This window comes from Stegodyphus dumicola, chromosome 3 (assembly GCF_044657685.1).
Source record: "Stegodyphus dumicola isolate Sdum_Otavi_A_Nest chromosome 3, ASM4465768v1".
NCBI lineage: Eukaryota > Metazoa > Arthropoda > Arachnida > Araneae > Eresidae > Stegodyphus > Stegodyphus dumicola.
In genome coordinates, this window is record NC_140770.1 from 134,175,290 (window position 1) to 134,189,002 (window position 13,713).

Here is a 13,713-nt window from a genome sequence, read left to right on the forward strand (position 1 = left end):
GTTTTGTCTATGAATTTTATGGAAAAACGGTTGCCAGAACCTCAAGAAGTGCAATGATTTTTGGTAAAGTTATTAGATAAAACTATATCGACTGGTCTCGATGCCCTTTAAGTCAGTTAGTCACCAGTGACCTAAAAATTTTCAGTCACTGGCAGTCAAACTACAGGTCACATGTGAAGGATTGTATAAAATCCTGACCAACTATTAAAATAAAATCAAATTGAGCTACACTAATGACGGCAAAGCCTATTATGCTTAAGATCTTTTAAATATCTTTGTTGTTAAAATTACCTTCTTTGTGCGACATAAATTAATCACAAAGAAAATAAATTTATTTCAAATTAGTAAAACTATTTTGCAATAAAGTTATTTTATATCATCAGTGTCATAAGTAAAACCTTCCCATAGCACCTATAACACGCAAAAGTGCAAACTTTCTATCTCTACTTCTCATGTGCGCACTCAAATGCACCCAGAATAAAATCTATTTATCAGGATGAAATTCTGAAATATAAGATGGGCGAAAAATATCTTTATGCCGACCGAAGTTTATATGATTTGTACAGCTTGCAAGATATTTTCTCCCTCATTATCGCATGTCTTCGTGGTGTCATTGGAAATCACGTCAGGCTAGCAAGCAGAAGATCCAGAGTTGGAATCTTGGAGAACGTATGCTGATTTTTCATATTTCGTGGCTTCAATATTAATATAGATGTTACCGTGAAAGAGTGAAATCGGAAAATGCCAGCGCATACCAGAAACGTCAGTGAAAATGCGAATATTTGGTTATATTCTTTTACATAGGATCATGACCGGTGTATATCGAAAAGAGACTGTGGACTTCAGGCATGCTATGGTGGAGGTCGAAACGAGAAACCAAGAAGAAAGAAGTATTCCATAACTAAATGCAGTTGTAAAAGCAAGGAATCATTGTGCAATTCAAAGTGTCATAACAGTTAAAGTTGTTGCAATAAATAAGATTGTATAATGTAAATCATGCAAAGTTCATTATTGATGTTATTTTCATTTCTCATTTAGGATGAATTGTTTATTTTAAGATCAACATTTTATTTACATATGTTATTACTTAAGTTTTGTCCTATTTTTAACGTATATTATAATATGTTTTAATAATGAAGAATGATTTAAAACCATAACAAAAATATTTTTATTCAACATGTCGACATTTGCCGGTGTAAGTGAGTAATAAGTATATTTAGCAAATATTTCAACATACACCAAGAGACTATATGAATGTTGACACTCTCCGAATTTCGGTCTTTCACATTAACATGCACACACATACATATAAATATATAATAAAACAAATTTCTAAAATTGCACTGTTGTTATGTACTGTTTGAAATAAGCACTGATAACAACACCTTTTCCCCTCAATACTGGAAGTAACCATTGATGATTGTCAATGGCTATAATCGAATAAGTTTGCTAATGAACAGAGCCATCGATAAAATTAGAATCAAGCACGTGTTCGGCTATCATCCCTATTCAAACTATCACACGAGAAGACTGTGCTCAGTTCCTTAAAAACGTAAAATTATTCTTTCAAATTATCAGACAAATTTTTCATATTTTTATTATTTAAAATTTTTAACTATTTTTTTAATGATAAGCTCTTTTTTAAAGCATTAGACCGCAAGTTGTATTTTTCACATTACAAGGTTTTTGTTGAATTATGTGAATTGCATGCATTCGTTTATTTTGATAAATAAATCTTACAGTAATACATTTAGTTTTATTCGTGAATCTGTTTCTTCATTCATCAATGATTATACATGTCACATTAATAATTAATATAAAATATTATCAAGTTTTTAATTACTCACTGCATAATGTCCCCAAAGTGCAGGATTTTGACATTCACCACAAGATTTTCCAGCAGTGTAAGGTTTATTGTCCGTTCTAAAACAATTGCCACTGTAAAAAAAAATGCAGAACTGCATATTATTTTTCATTTAATGCTGACTCAATGTTTGGGAGTTTGAAGACATTTAGGAAACTGATTCGAATGCAGTTTTAATTGCAACAGATATAATTACTATCAACAAAATTTTTGCTCTTCAATTCCGGTAATTAGTTAAAAATAAATATACGTCTTTATTCAATTAAGGTCTAGCATATGCAGCTGCCTTTACTTACGGCAGAAGGTCAACTATTCTTTTTTTCTCATGTCATTAAATTTGAATCTTGTTTTAGTTTGCAAGGTTTATCCTAAGTTTCTAGCAGTTAATTTTAGTTAAAGCTAATTTCCTGTCTTTCCTAATTTCAGCTTACAATTTCCTACCAGAAAGTATTTTTAGAATCATGTTTAATGCAAATGAGTAAGAGCGGTATTTAAGTCGAAGTTCCACTGACTTCGAGAGAGAGCTCAGAGTTTCTGACTAGCGCGCGTTCGCCGTTTAGCTACACGTCTCTCTTTAAGCTATGACTACGCTCGGCCGTATTTCAGGCCCCTGATAGCTTTGCTAGCTTATTCGATATTTAGGGACCAATTACTCACAATTTTGATAGCTTCGGTTATATCGTTTCAGTTAAACATTAGTTAAGTCTTATTTCTTATTATTTGAGTTCAAGCACAAGTGGAGGCTTTGTTGTACGCCCTGAGAAAGCGGCTGACTGTTTTAATTCTTATTTTGGGAAATAAAGGGTAATTTACCCTTCTTGAGTTTACGTCTCTGTTGCTGAACTAAAGCGATTATTCTCTTAAATGTTCATTATGTTCCTTCACACTAGGATGGAACACCAGAAGTTACTCGTACTAAGAAGAAGCTTGTTTATTTCAAGTAATAGTAAAAGAGTATTGCACTCCACAAGCTTAAAATCTAAAACAGAAGTACATAATTTAGATTTTTTGTTATTGTAAGCATTCAAGTAACTAAAATTACAGAAAATTAGACTTTTTTTAAATTTTCAGTTTTTAATTAAAAATGCACGGACGATGCAAGAATTAAAATTGCTTTACCAGGTCAGCTGCATTGAAAAGGAAATTTTCCCCAATGAAAATAACTGAACATTTACAGATAATTGAGGAATTATTTTCTAATGTGTTTGCTATTAAACTTCATAAGCCTTTCTGGGTATTTCAAATGCTAAATTATGCAATAATAAGTAACACAAAAACTAGAAATAACGTTCGACCATACATATTCACCAATGCAGTATCAGTTATATCAGGGATCCCCAAACTATTTTGGACAAGTGACCTCTTTTCCAAAATGAACTGTTACCTCAGACCCCCATGGCCAAATTACCTACTTTTAAGATCAACCCCCCATATTCATAATGGTCCACTAACTTAAAACAGCTGCTACAGAGTGTTATTTTTCATTCTGACTTAGGTCAATAGAAGAAGACAGAGTGGGAATTAGCAATGCTTTAAGTTAGCAGACTATTATGAATAAGGGGGCCTATCTTTAGTTTTTTCCTATTGATACAATATACCTAGGTACTAAGATACCAATTGGAAAACTTTGCGCTTGGTTAAGTGAGTAAAGTTGACTTCATTTTCTCATCAAAATTTAACAAAATAAAAAGACATACAATTCAGTAAATATCAAGTTTAATTTATAATGATTATTAAAAATTAAGTACTTAAAGAATCTTAAGTAGGTAGGAAATTATATTTAAAAAAGTATTAATTCACAAATAAAAAATAAAACATTCAGTGTGATGGATGAACCTGGTGACTATCTACCAATCTAGCTACATCCGGTTCAATATTGGTGAGTTGTAGCCTTAAATCTCCACTTTGGTTGATTTTCAAACGGTTTCTTTGTTTCGTCAAAATGTTTGTTACCACACTGAAGCCTTTTTCAACTAGGTATGATGATGGAAAAGCGATAAGGTATTTTTCAGCAATGTTCCACAATGTAGGATACTGTGTTTCAATGTTGCGTTGCAACCAGAACTTCTGATAGCCTTGGTTGAACTTCTGCTTAAGATCTTCGTCTGTGCTGATGGTAATCAACTCTTCTTGCATTATCACATTGGCTTCTTCTATGGCTGTGGTATTGTACGGATTTATTATCCATTGAGGAATTTGTAAATTTAAAAGATCCTCAAACTTCTCCGTAAAATCCTTGTGTAATGCGTCCAAGTGAGTGACATCTAATAAAATGTCATCATCTTGAAGCATTTCTGGTAATTTTGACAAATGCGGAAACTGCGAATATTCTTTTCTGCCTAAATTTTGTTTATAAAGGATTAGTTTACTAACGAAGGCCGATATTATTGATTTTGTTTTAATCAAGTTAAGATCGTCACCCTGCAGTTGCAAATTAACTTTGTTGAACATTCCAAAGATATCAGTCAAGTAATAAATATCTGTTTTACAATTGTTCAGATTTCCTTTCAAATGCGGATCTTTTTCTTGTAAAAACTCCAACACAGATTCAAAAATGGCTGAAAATCTTTCTAAGCAAAAGCCTCTTGACAGCGAGCGAAATTCAGTGTGCAGAAGTAATCGAGTAAAGACTTCGTTGTTTTCCTCACATAGCTGAGCAAATAACCGAGAGTTCAAAGAATTGCTTCGAATCTTGTTGATAGCCTTTATTACATATTGTAAAGACTTATGCAATCTAGGACTCAGCTTTTTTGCTACTGAATGCTGCTTGTGAATCACGCAGTGAATGACCAGTACATCAGGCAGTTGTCGCTTTAAGTGAGCTATAAAACCACGATGACGACCAACCATAGACGGTGCACCAACAGTCGCAACAGAAACAATATTCTTCCATGGAATAGCTTTGTCAGTAAAAAAATGTTCCACGGCCTGAAAAATCGATTCTCCTCTGGTATCAGTCTCTTTATATGTAGCAAAAAGCAGTTCTTGGCACATATTTTCATCTTTGATAAATCGAACATATCCTAACAACAGAGCTTCATTGCCGGGTAATGTAGACTCGTTCAACTGGAGAGAGAATCTCTTGGTCTGTAAGAACTTGCATAAAATGTTTTCCACATCGCATCCCATCTCGTCTATGCGTCTCTAAACGGTGTTATTGCTCAAAGGTATTCTTTTTAAAATATAATGTGCGGGTTTGTGCAATACATTGTTAAGGACCTCCGCAATGGCTGGTAAGATAAGCCGCTCTCCAATTGTGTGGGGTTTTCCCAACTTCGCTATTAGTAAAGATATATTATAGAACGCTCGTAAACTATCATCGTCTTTAATAGATGATGACGCAAACATCGATCTTATGGATGGCCTTTTGTCTAGTTTTTCTTTAAGTGATTGAAAAAATGATAAGGGCTTACGTTTTTTGTCAGCATGTACTCTTGATAAGTGGTCATCCATTTTTGAAGGCTTCATGGCATCGTTACTGAATGCTTTTTCACATATGAGACACATCGGCAAGTGTTGATTTGATGGAGATGCAATAAATCCGAACTTCATGTAATCCAAACTGTATTGTCTGCATTTTTTTTCGTGTCTGCCATCATAAAACTCTCAGTAATCAGTCACTTTACTTCACTTAATTAGCTATGTAATAACTTTGTAATCTCTTGAAATAAATGAGTATTTATATGAGTTATTATCGTTCAAGCTCCAACGAATTTCAAAACGCAAAAACTTTCAACCTAAGTGCAAGCTCGTTAAATAGTAAAATATCAGGAACATGTTTGGAATTGATCATGAATTCGTTCGCGTTAAATCGCGTAAGCGTCAAATAGAGAGCAAGTCAAAACGCGCCTGAAAGACGTACGCTCGAACTCATTATCTTGCACAAACTTGTCCACACAGACTTGCAGAGTTCTTCATCTTGTACGAACTTCAGACTTTACATTAACAATGCTGTTTCCTACAAAAATATTAATTATTCTTAGTACACGTAACACAACATAAACAATACAGTACCTACCTATCTTGAAAGTTTTAAATAAGAACTTGTGTTAATCTAATAGGGTTCGATTTTTAGACCTCGTCGACCCCCAAAATCAGTTTTCGTTTATGTCGACCCCTAGGAAACCGATATCGACACCTTATCGACCACTTTTGGAATCCCGGAGTTATATGGATCAGCTTAAACCAGACTGGCCAGCGAGTGTAGTAATAATGGGTACATAATTATCTTGTGAAATATGATTAAAGATATGAAATTATGAGCAGCAACCATAGACTAGATCAAACATTTTATTTCCACCATGTGTGCAAAACAGCATTGCCTCTTGCTTTGAACAAGCATTTTATCAAAATGTTTCATTAATCATTCTAACGCAGTACATCCAGAAGGTACTTTTTATTGGCCTCCAGAATGTATAGTTCCGTTTTGGGAGAAAGACAAGCAATGGGGGTGTACAAAATCTCAAATTATACTATAAATGCGAATGTAGACATATAGCTGCCTAGAGGTAATAGAGACCCTTTTGCGTAGCAATAAAGTACTGGACTACACAACCTCCACCACTAGATAGAACACTATTCACTTTGAAGGAAAGCTGCACTGCTTCATGCGCTTAATGTCATACACATCAGCCTGATGAAAAAGAAACTTCGTGAACCCCGTTCAATTTCATGGCGGTCCATTTCTCATTATATCCCTCTGTAGAAAGATCCTTGAGGAATTGTTGGTATCTAATAGCACATTTTTCAAAGAACATAAGAATCCCGGTTTCATACAGAAGATTAACCTTTCACTCTCCTACTACTTCTCGTATACCAGCGTCCCGCTTGGCCTACATAAGTCTTCTAATTATGATCACTTCTCAGAGTTCTATCTATTGCATTTGGTAAGACATTTGTTAAAGAAAATATGAATCTCAATTTCATAAAAAGGATTACTTTTGTACTCTACAGTACAATCTCCGTTCTCGCATTCCAGTGTCTCGCTTGGCCTACATGAGTCCCATCATTATGCTCATGTCTTAGAGTTCTATTATTATATTTGGTAGGATTCTAAGGAACACATGAATTTCAGTTACATACAGGGGATTAACTTCCAATCGGCTACCCTATTGCGATCTCAGTTTATCAGGTTCAATGTTCCGTCTTACTTTCTTTGGGAACATGCAAGGACCTGACTCGGAACAGAGAGCTTACTAAAGCTATGTTCAATAACTGTGGGAAGTAGACAGGATACACAAGAAGGGTATACAAAACCCTTTATTTTTCTCTCTTTACAATAAGTTCCGTACTTCGGAATACAAAGACCCACTACTTGTGGTCTAAACGTAAGAATATAAAAATATAACTAAACTTTGAAATAATAAACGTGGAAGATTATATTAACAGGAAGCCGTATGTAGTACAGAGAACTGTTAACACTACAATACGTTTAAAATTATCAAGAGGATTAAACCTCTGGCCTGGAAAGCAAACAGCAACCGAGTAAAACTTCTAAGGCAAGCGGCCTGCTTCGACTAACTCCTTCCTCTCTCTCGCTTGGCAAAAAGCCACAACTTAAGTACTTGGCGTTCGCCAGACAAATTTTGCATAAATAAGTTAACGCTTTTAATTCTGGCCGGAAGTAGAAAATAAGAAGTGATAGTAAAGATTTAAAATAAAATAAACGTTAGTAAAACTTAACATACTTCCCGCCAGAGTTAATACCTTACATACTTCCCGCCAGAGTTAATTAGTTTGAAACTGAGGTCTAAAACGACCTTGTTGAAAACTTTTAGCTCTAGAATCTAACGCGAGGCCAATCTTTTACAAACATTTCTCACTAGAAACTAGAAATTTAAAAAAAAATTTGTTTTTACAATAGCAGCTCCATGGACACCCAATTTTTCATCTGTACTGCATCTAAACAGGAGCTTTTATTCAAATCTGGTTACTTCCAGAGATCTGGAAGGAAAACTAGTTTAATGAAATGTTACACAAGGAAATGGCAAGTAACATGTATAATTATATTTCTCTTAATATTCTTATTTCATTCATGACTATTTTAATTATCTCTCCCCGTGCTCTCTGACATGTGTTGTAAGAGAACACCAAACACGAATGTGTTTATGTATACGTGTTCAACACTTCCTCCTACAATCAAAACACTAACGTGTTAAAATTCAACATACCAAGACCTCGTAACACACCCTAACTTCAACTCTAAACCCTGAGGTACTATTCTGAAAGTGGCTAACTCTGAAGTGTAGCGTCAGAGAGCCTAACTACATTCATTCAACCTTTAACACATATTCACCATGATTTGGTCTTTTTACAGTCACACGAATAAAAAAAAATGTTAACATTACTTTCACTTTTACCATATCACGGTATTTCTTAACATTTAAAATAACAGTTCACATTGTATATAAGAACATATTAACATGCCGTTAATTTTACGCATTTGAAAACATACATTAGTAGTACATTGTTAACTTCTATTCTTTTCAAAGCAAGTGCCAATTCTTCTACATTGAAATACTACATTTCAAAAAGTCTTTCAGACTAAAACTTCTTTCTTGCCAGAATGTTTTAAATAAAATTTATACAATAATTTTTACAATATTTAAGTCTTTACATATTCCTATTATACATCAACTTTAGTTTTACGCGCGAGTAATTGAAAAACATAATACCAAAATCGGTAACAACTCATTTCTCGCCTTTTTGGCGATAAAGGTAGACCTCGCATGAGGTAAAACTTCTTGAAATCTGCCACTTGCAGTAAGAATGAAAGATTAACTTAAGTTTGCAAAGTAACATAAAATTTTACTTATCTTTGTGATATTCGTACATTCTTTTCTGAGCCCAGTCCTGGAAGGTAGCGTAGATTCTCGTTTGATTTATCCTCCTTCGTGTGCGGGCTCGCCCTTCAGTGCCTTCCTCGAGAAGCTTTCTTTTTTCTCCAGTTCGGTCACCCTTGAATACCTTCTTTTTCGCCTCTGCCTGTGGTCTTGGCCGTTTGATGGCAGCTGGTCTTGGCGGAACCTGGAAACTTCTTTCGCGTTCCTGCTTGGACCTCGTTGCTGGCCGTTCAAATTTTCCTTGTAACTTTTCCTCCGCCGCTGGTGGCCCTTCCGCAGTTCGGCGACATTTGCTGCGGAGAGTCCTGTCGGATGAGTAGATCTTCCGTTTTAGAGACGGGTTATAGTTGCCGTCATTTCTCCTGGCTCTCTTTGCATTCGTCGTCCTTCTCCCTTCTTCATTCTGGGGGTGTTCGTGAGCTCTCTTTTCTGGACGGTGGAACGGCTTCTTTTTATTGTTACCTTCAATTTTCCCGCGGGGAAACTTTCTTTTCACTTGCTCCAGCCTCTTAATGGCTTGCCCTTGTACTTGTCGTTGTTCCAACTCTGGAACTGGTGCCTGCCGTGTCTGCCGTGCCTGCTTTGCCGGATCCTGAAAAAGATCTGTAAATATTTGCATTTTATTACGATCATAGTAGGGTTTGATTTGATCAATGTTTGCGGAGCAGGTTTCACCATTCCTGGCTTTTAACACTACTACAGCGTGAGTTATTTTTTCTATGACATAGATGAAAAACTGACATGGATGCCGCACATACGTAATTTAAGGAAGCGTACAGCAACCATAGCACAGCATTTCAGAATGCAACGCGGATTTCATTGGGGGATTAATTCTCACATACAAAAAGCGTTATATCTTACTGTCGTCGAGAAGATGGTGTCCTATGGAGTGGCCATTTGGGCCTTCCCTATGCAGGGAAGGAAAATCCGGCACCTGTCTGCACTACAGAGGCCCTTCCTACTCTCAATTACAAGAGCCTTCAGGACAACATCTACTGATGCACTAAACATCTTGGCAGGAGTGCTACCACTTCATCTACGCATAGAAGAAGAAGCGGTGACACAACAGGTTCAGCAGTTAAGACTTTCACTTACTTATGATTACGTTACCTTCTCTCAAGAACAGTTTGAGAATAAGACCTCACAACTTCATATACACCCAGCAATCAAGGGTATTGGAATTCAGCTCACGAAGAACCCAGCATATGTGGCACCATCCGGCTACATCTCCATCTACACAGATGGTTCTCGTATTAACGAAAAGGTAGGCAGCGCCTTTGTCGTGCTCAGTGATCAACAACAACCCCTTCACCAATGGTAGATGCAGCTCAGCACTGAAAACAGCGTTTTCCAAAGTGAAGCACTCGCCATTCACGAGGCCATACGCTATCTAACGAATAATAAAATCTCCAAAGCCTTAATACATACAGATAGCCTGTCTTCTATGCAAGCAATTGCCAATTCAGAACATACCTCCCCGCAAATAGCAGGCATTCAAAAAAGTCTACGTGAAAATGCTCACAATCATTACGTCATAAAATGGATTAAAGGGCACACAGGTATTTATGGCAATGAACTTGCAGACGGCCTGGCAAAAGACGCCGCCACTGGGAACAACATTACTACAGTACAGATCCCATGGCCTACCTCATATCTAAAAAAGACCTTACGGCAAATTGTTTGCAATAAATGGCAGCACGAGTGGACGAACAGCTTAACCGGCAGAAGAACTTTTTACTTCAAGCCAAAAAAAGATTTACAAAGACTTATCGCCAGTCCCCTTGTAACGTTGCGCGCCTCCAACTTGCACGCAACCAAGGGTTGACTGTGAAAACAGGATAAAACACAGAGTCTTGTAAAGGGTTTAAGTCCCTTTTTATTCAACGTAATAAATTACAATTGCGTGCTCTTGACGCTTACAGACGGCGCCAACTCGGCGGTCAAATAAAAATAATAACCTGAAAAGAACTTAAAGACAAGACTCTAACTACGAGGCTCTCTAAAATAACTACCTCACCGCGTTTTACAACACCGCTGCTAATTCAGCAGACTTGAAGCTCACTTGAACGATTAACACTACTTCCCGCCAAGCACATAGGCCGAAACGCGGGGTTCTTCAATTTCTCGCTAACTACCTCCGCGCTCGTGAAGTAAGAATATCACACCGAACTCGTTTCCTTCCTATTTAAATCATAATCCTTCCGCTGATAATTTGAATCGTTGCGCGTTCTATTAAAATTTACATATTCTGGCATTGGCAGTTCCAGGGGAAAGTAAGGCTTGACAGGAAAGATAGTTTAAACTTAAAATAAATGTTAGTTAAAATAAATATAAATCCTACACCCTCTTGGTACGTTACATATCCGGTCATGGCCCCTTCCCACAGTACTATCATCGACACGCTATCACCAGTACTGACGAATGCATCTGTGGAGAAGAGGGCACAGCAGACCATTACATCACTGCATGTTCCCTTACAGAGGACTACCATATTGCCATTCCTATAACGGATAGGCAGGCCTTCTGCAGGTTCTTCGTTAAGCATAAGCCAACAATACACCAAATCACTGCCGTCATGTCAAAGCTAATGACACTTGGCACAGAATTGTGTCAAACTGCTTAATGTAACTTATGGTGTCAAGCAGCATAGTGACTACTACATAGGAATCACAAATTTATGCATGTACTATGCCTATTTTTTCACATCAGACTATTTATATACAGACTGCAACCCAATCTGCAGATTACCTTTCCTTGTGCAATTAGTAATGTTACAATATTTCAACATAGTGACTTTTTCTGCATGTATATTACATGAAAATAATATAACCTGCATTATATAATGTGTGTAGTATGTGAAATGCAGGTTTGTAATATGCACTATGTAAAACTTGGCACAGAATTGTAAGAAACTGCTTAATGTATCTTTCAGTAATTGTAAACTGTACTATTTAATGTGTGTAATATGTACCATGCTAATATTGTAGTAATATGTACCATGCTAATATTATTATAATATGTACCATGCTAATATACTAAGTAATTGTAAACTGTAAATGCGTGTAATATATACCATGCTAATATTCTAAGTAATTGTAATCTGTAAATGTGTGTAATATGTACCATGTCTCAGTAATTGTGTGTAATATGTACCATGGCTCAGTAATTGTGTGTAATATGTACCATGCTAACACTCTCAGTACTTAAACTTAAGCACTATTCAATCTCTCACTAAATGTTAAATGTACTATGAAATGTGTGTTATATGTACCATGCAAGTATTAATTAATATTATTAACTATTAATGAACTTCTTAGTAAATGTAATCAGTCTTATGTAATGTATGTACTATCTATCATGCAAGTCTGTAAATATTAATGAATGCATAATGTTAACCTAAGTACCTAATTAAGTATGATTACGTAAATATGAACTCAACGGATGCAACGTACCTTAAACATAAGTTATATTCAATTTCCAGGTAAACGCAATATGTAGTATGTAATGTGCAAAATATATACCATGCAATATGAATGTTTATGTATCATACAAGCCTGGATTTGCAAGTCTGAACGTATTAAGTACTTTAAAGACAAGTATTCATCAATCACTCAATAAATGTAAACTGTACTATAATAAGCAAGTAATATGCACCATGCAAGTATTAATTAATATCATTAACTATTAATTAATTTCTTAGTAAATGTAATCAATATTATGTAATGTGTGTACTATGTACCATGCAAGTCTGTAAACAATAATGAATGCATAATTATGTTTAATTAATATTAAAATATTGAACCTTGCGGATGCAACGTACCTTAAACATAAGTAAAAACAATTTCTGAGTAAATGCAATATATAGTATGTAACGTGTGAGAATATGTACCATGCAATATGAATGTATATGCATCAAGCAAGTTTGAATAGGTATAGAACATATAATAGCCATGCAAGTCAGAATATGGTAATAGGTAAATGCAATTCTGCAAGTCTGAACATAACGAAATTAAGTACTATTAAATTTCTCAGTAATTGTAATCTGTACTATTTAATGTGTGCAACATGTACCATGTTAATATTATTGTAATATGTAACATGCTAATATTCTCAGCAATTGGTTTTTTTTTTTTTTTTTTTTTTTTTTTTTTTTTTTTGTAACTGTAAATTGTAAATGTGTGTAATATGTACCATGCAAATATACCCCATGTCTCAGTAATTGTGTGTAATATGTACCATGTCAATATTCACAGTACTATTTAATGTGTATAATATGTACCATTCTAATTAATTAGCATGCACTATTTAATGTGTGTAATATGTACCAATGTGTGTAATATGTACTATGCAAACTGTAAATAATAATTAATGCGTAAAGCCAACCTATGTGTTAACCTAACAACCCAACTATACATACTTATAGTAAGAATTGAATCAAACAGGTGTAAAGTACCTTAAACATAAATATTAAGTACCCTAAACAAAAGTATTAACCAATCTGTCAGTAAATGTAAACTGCACTATGAAATGTGTATGATATGTACCATGCAAGTATTAATTAATATTATTAATTAATAATTAAATTCTTAGAAATGTAACTTGTATTATGTAATGCGTGAACTATGTACAGTGCAAGTCTTCTCAGTAAATATAAGCTGTACTATGTAATGTGTATAATATGCACCATGCAAACCTGTAAACAATAATGAATGCGTAGTGTTAAACTATGTGTTAACCTAAATACCTAAGATGTAAAGTACCTTTAACATAAGTATTAATCAATCTCTCTGTGTGTAATATGTACCATGCAAGTCTGTAAATAGTAATGAATGCATAGAGTTAACCTAAGTATCTAATCATGTATAATTAACGTAAATATTGAACCTTACGGATGCAAAGAACCTTAAACATAAGTCATATTCAATTTCCCAGTAAATGTAATGTGTAATATGAAATGTGTGAAATATGTACCATGCAATATGAATGTAAATGCACCATGCAAGTATG

The 13,713-nt window shown here is 35.0% G+C and overlaps 1 protein-coding gene across 1 annotated transcript in view; it reads right to left on the reverse strand.

The window, feature by feature from the left end:
* The window catches only part of LOC146998091 (cysteine-rich venom protein TEL1-like), a 70,122-nt gene that overhangs the window by 20,610 nt on the left and 35,799 nt on the right, over positions 1 to 13,713 (reverse strand). Inside the window, exon 6 of the mRNA XM_085812446.1 lies at positions 1,848 to 1,938. Within this exon, the coding sequence (XP_085668572.1) occupies positions 1,848 to 1,938 (91 nt within the window). The remainder of the gene's footprint in view (positions 1 to 1,847; positions 1,939 to 13,713) is intronic.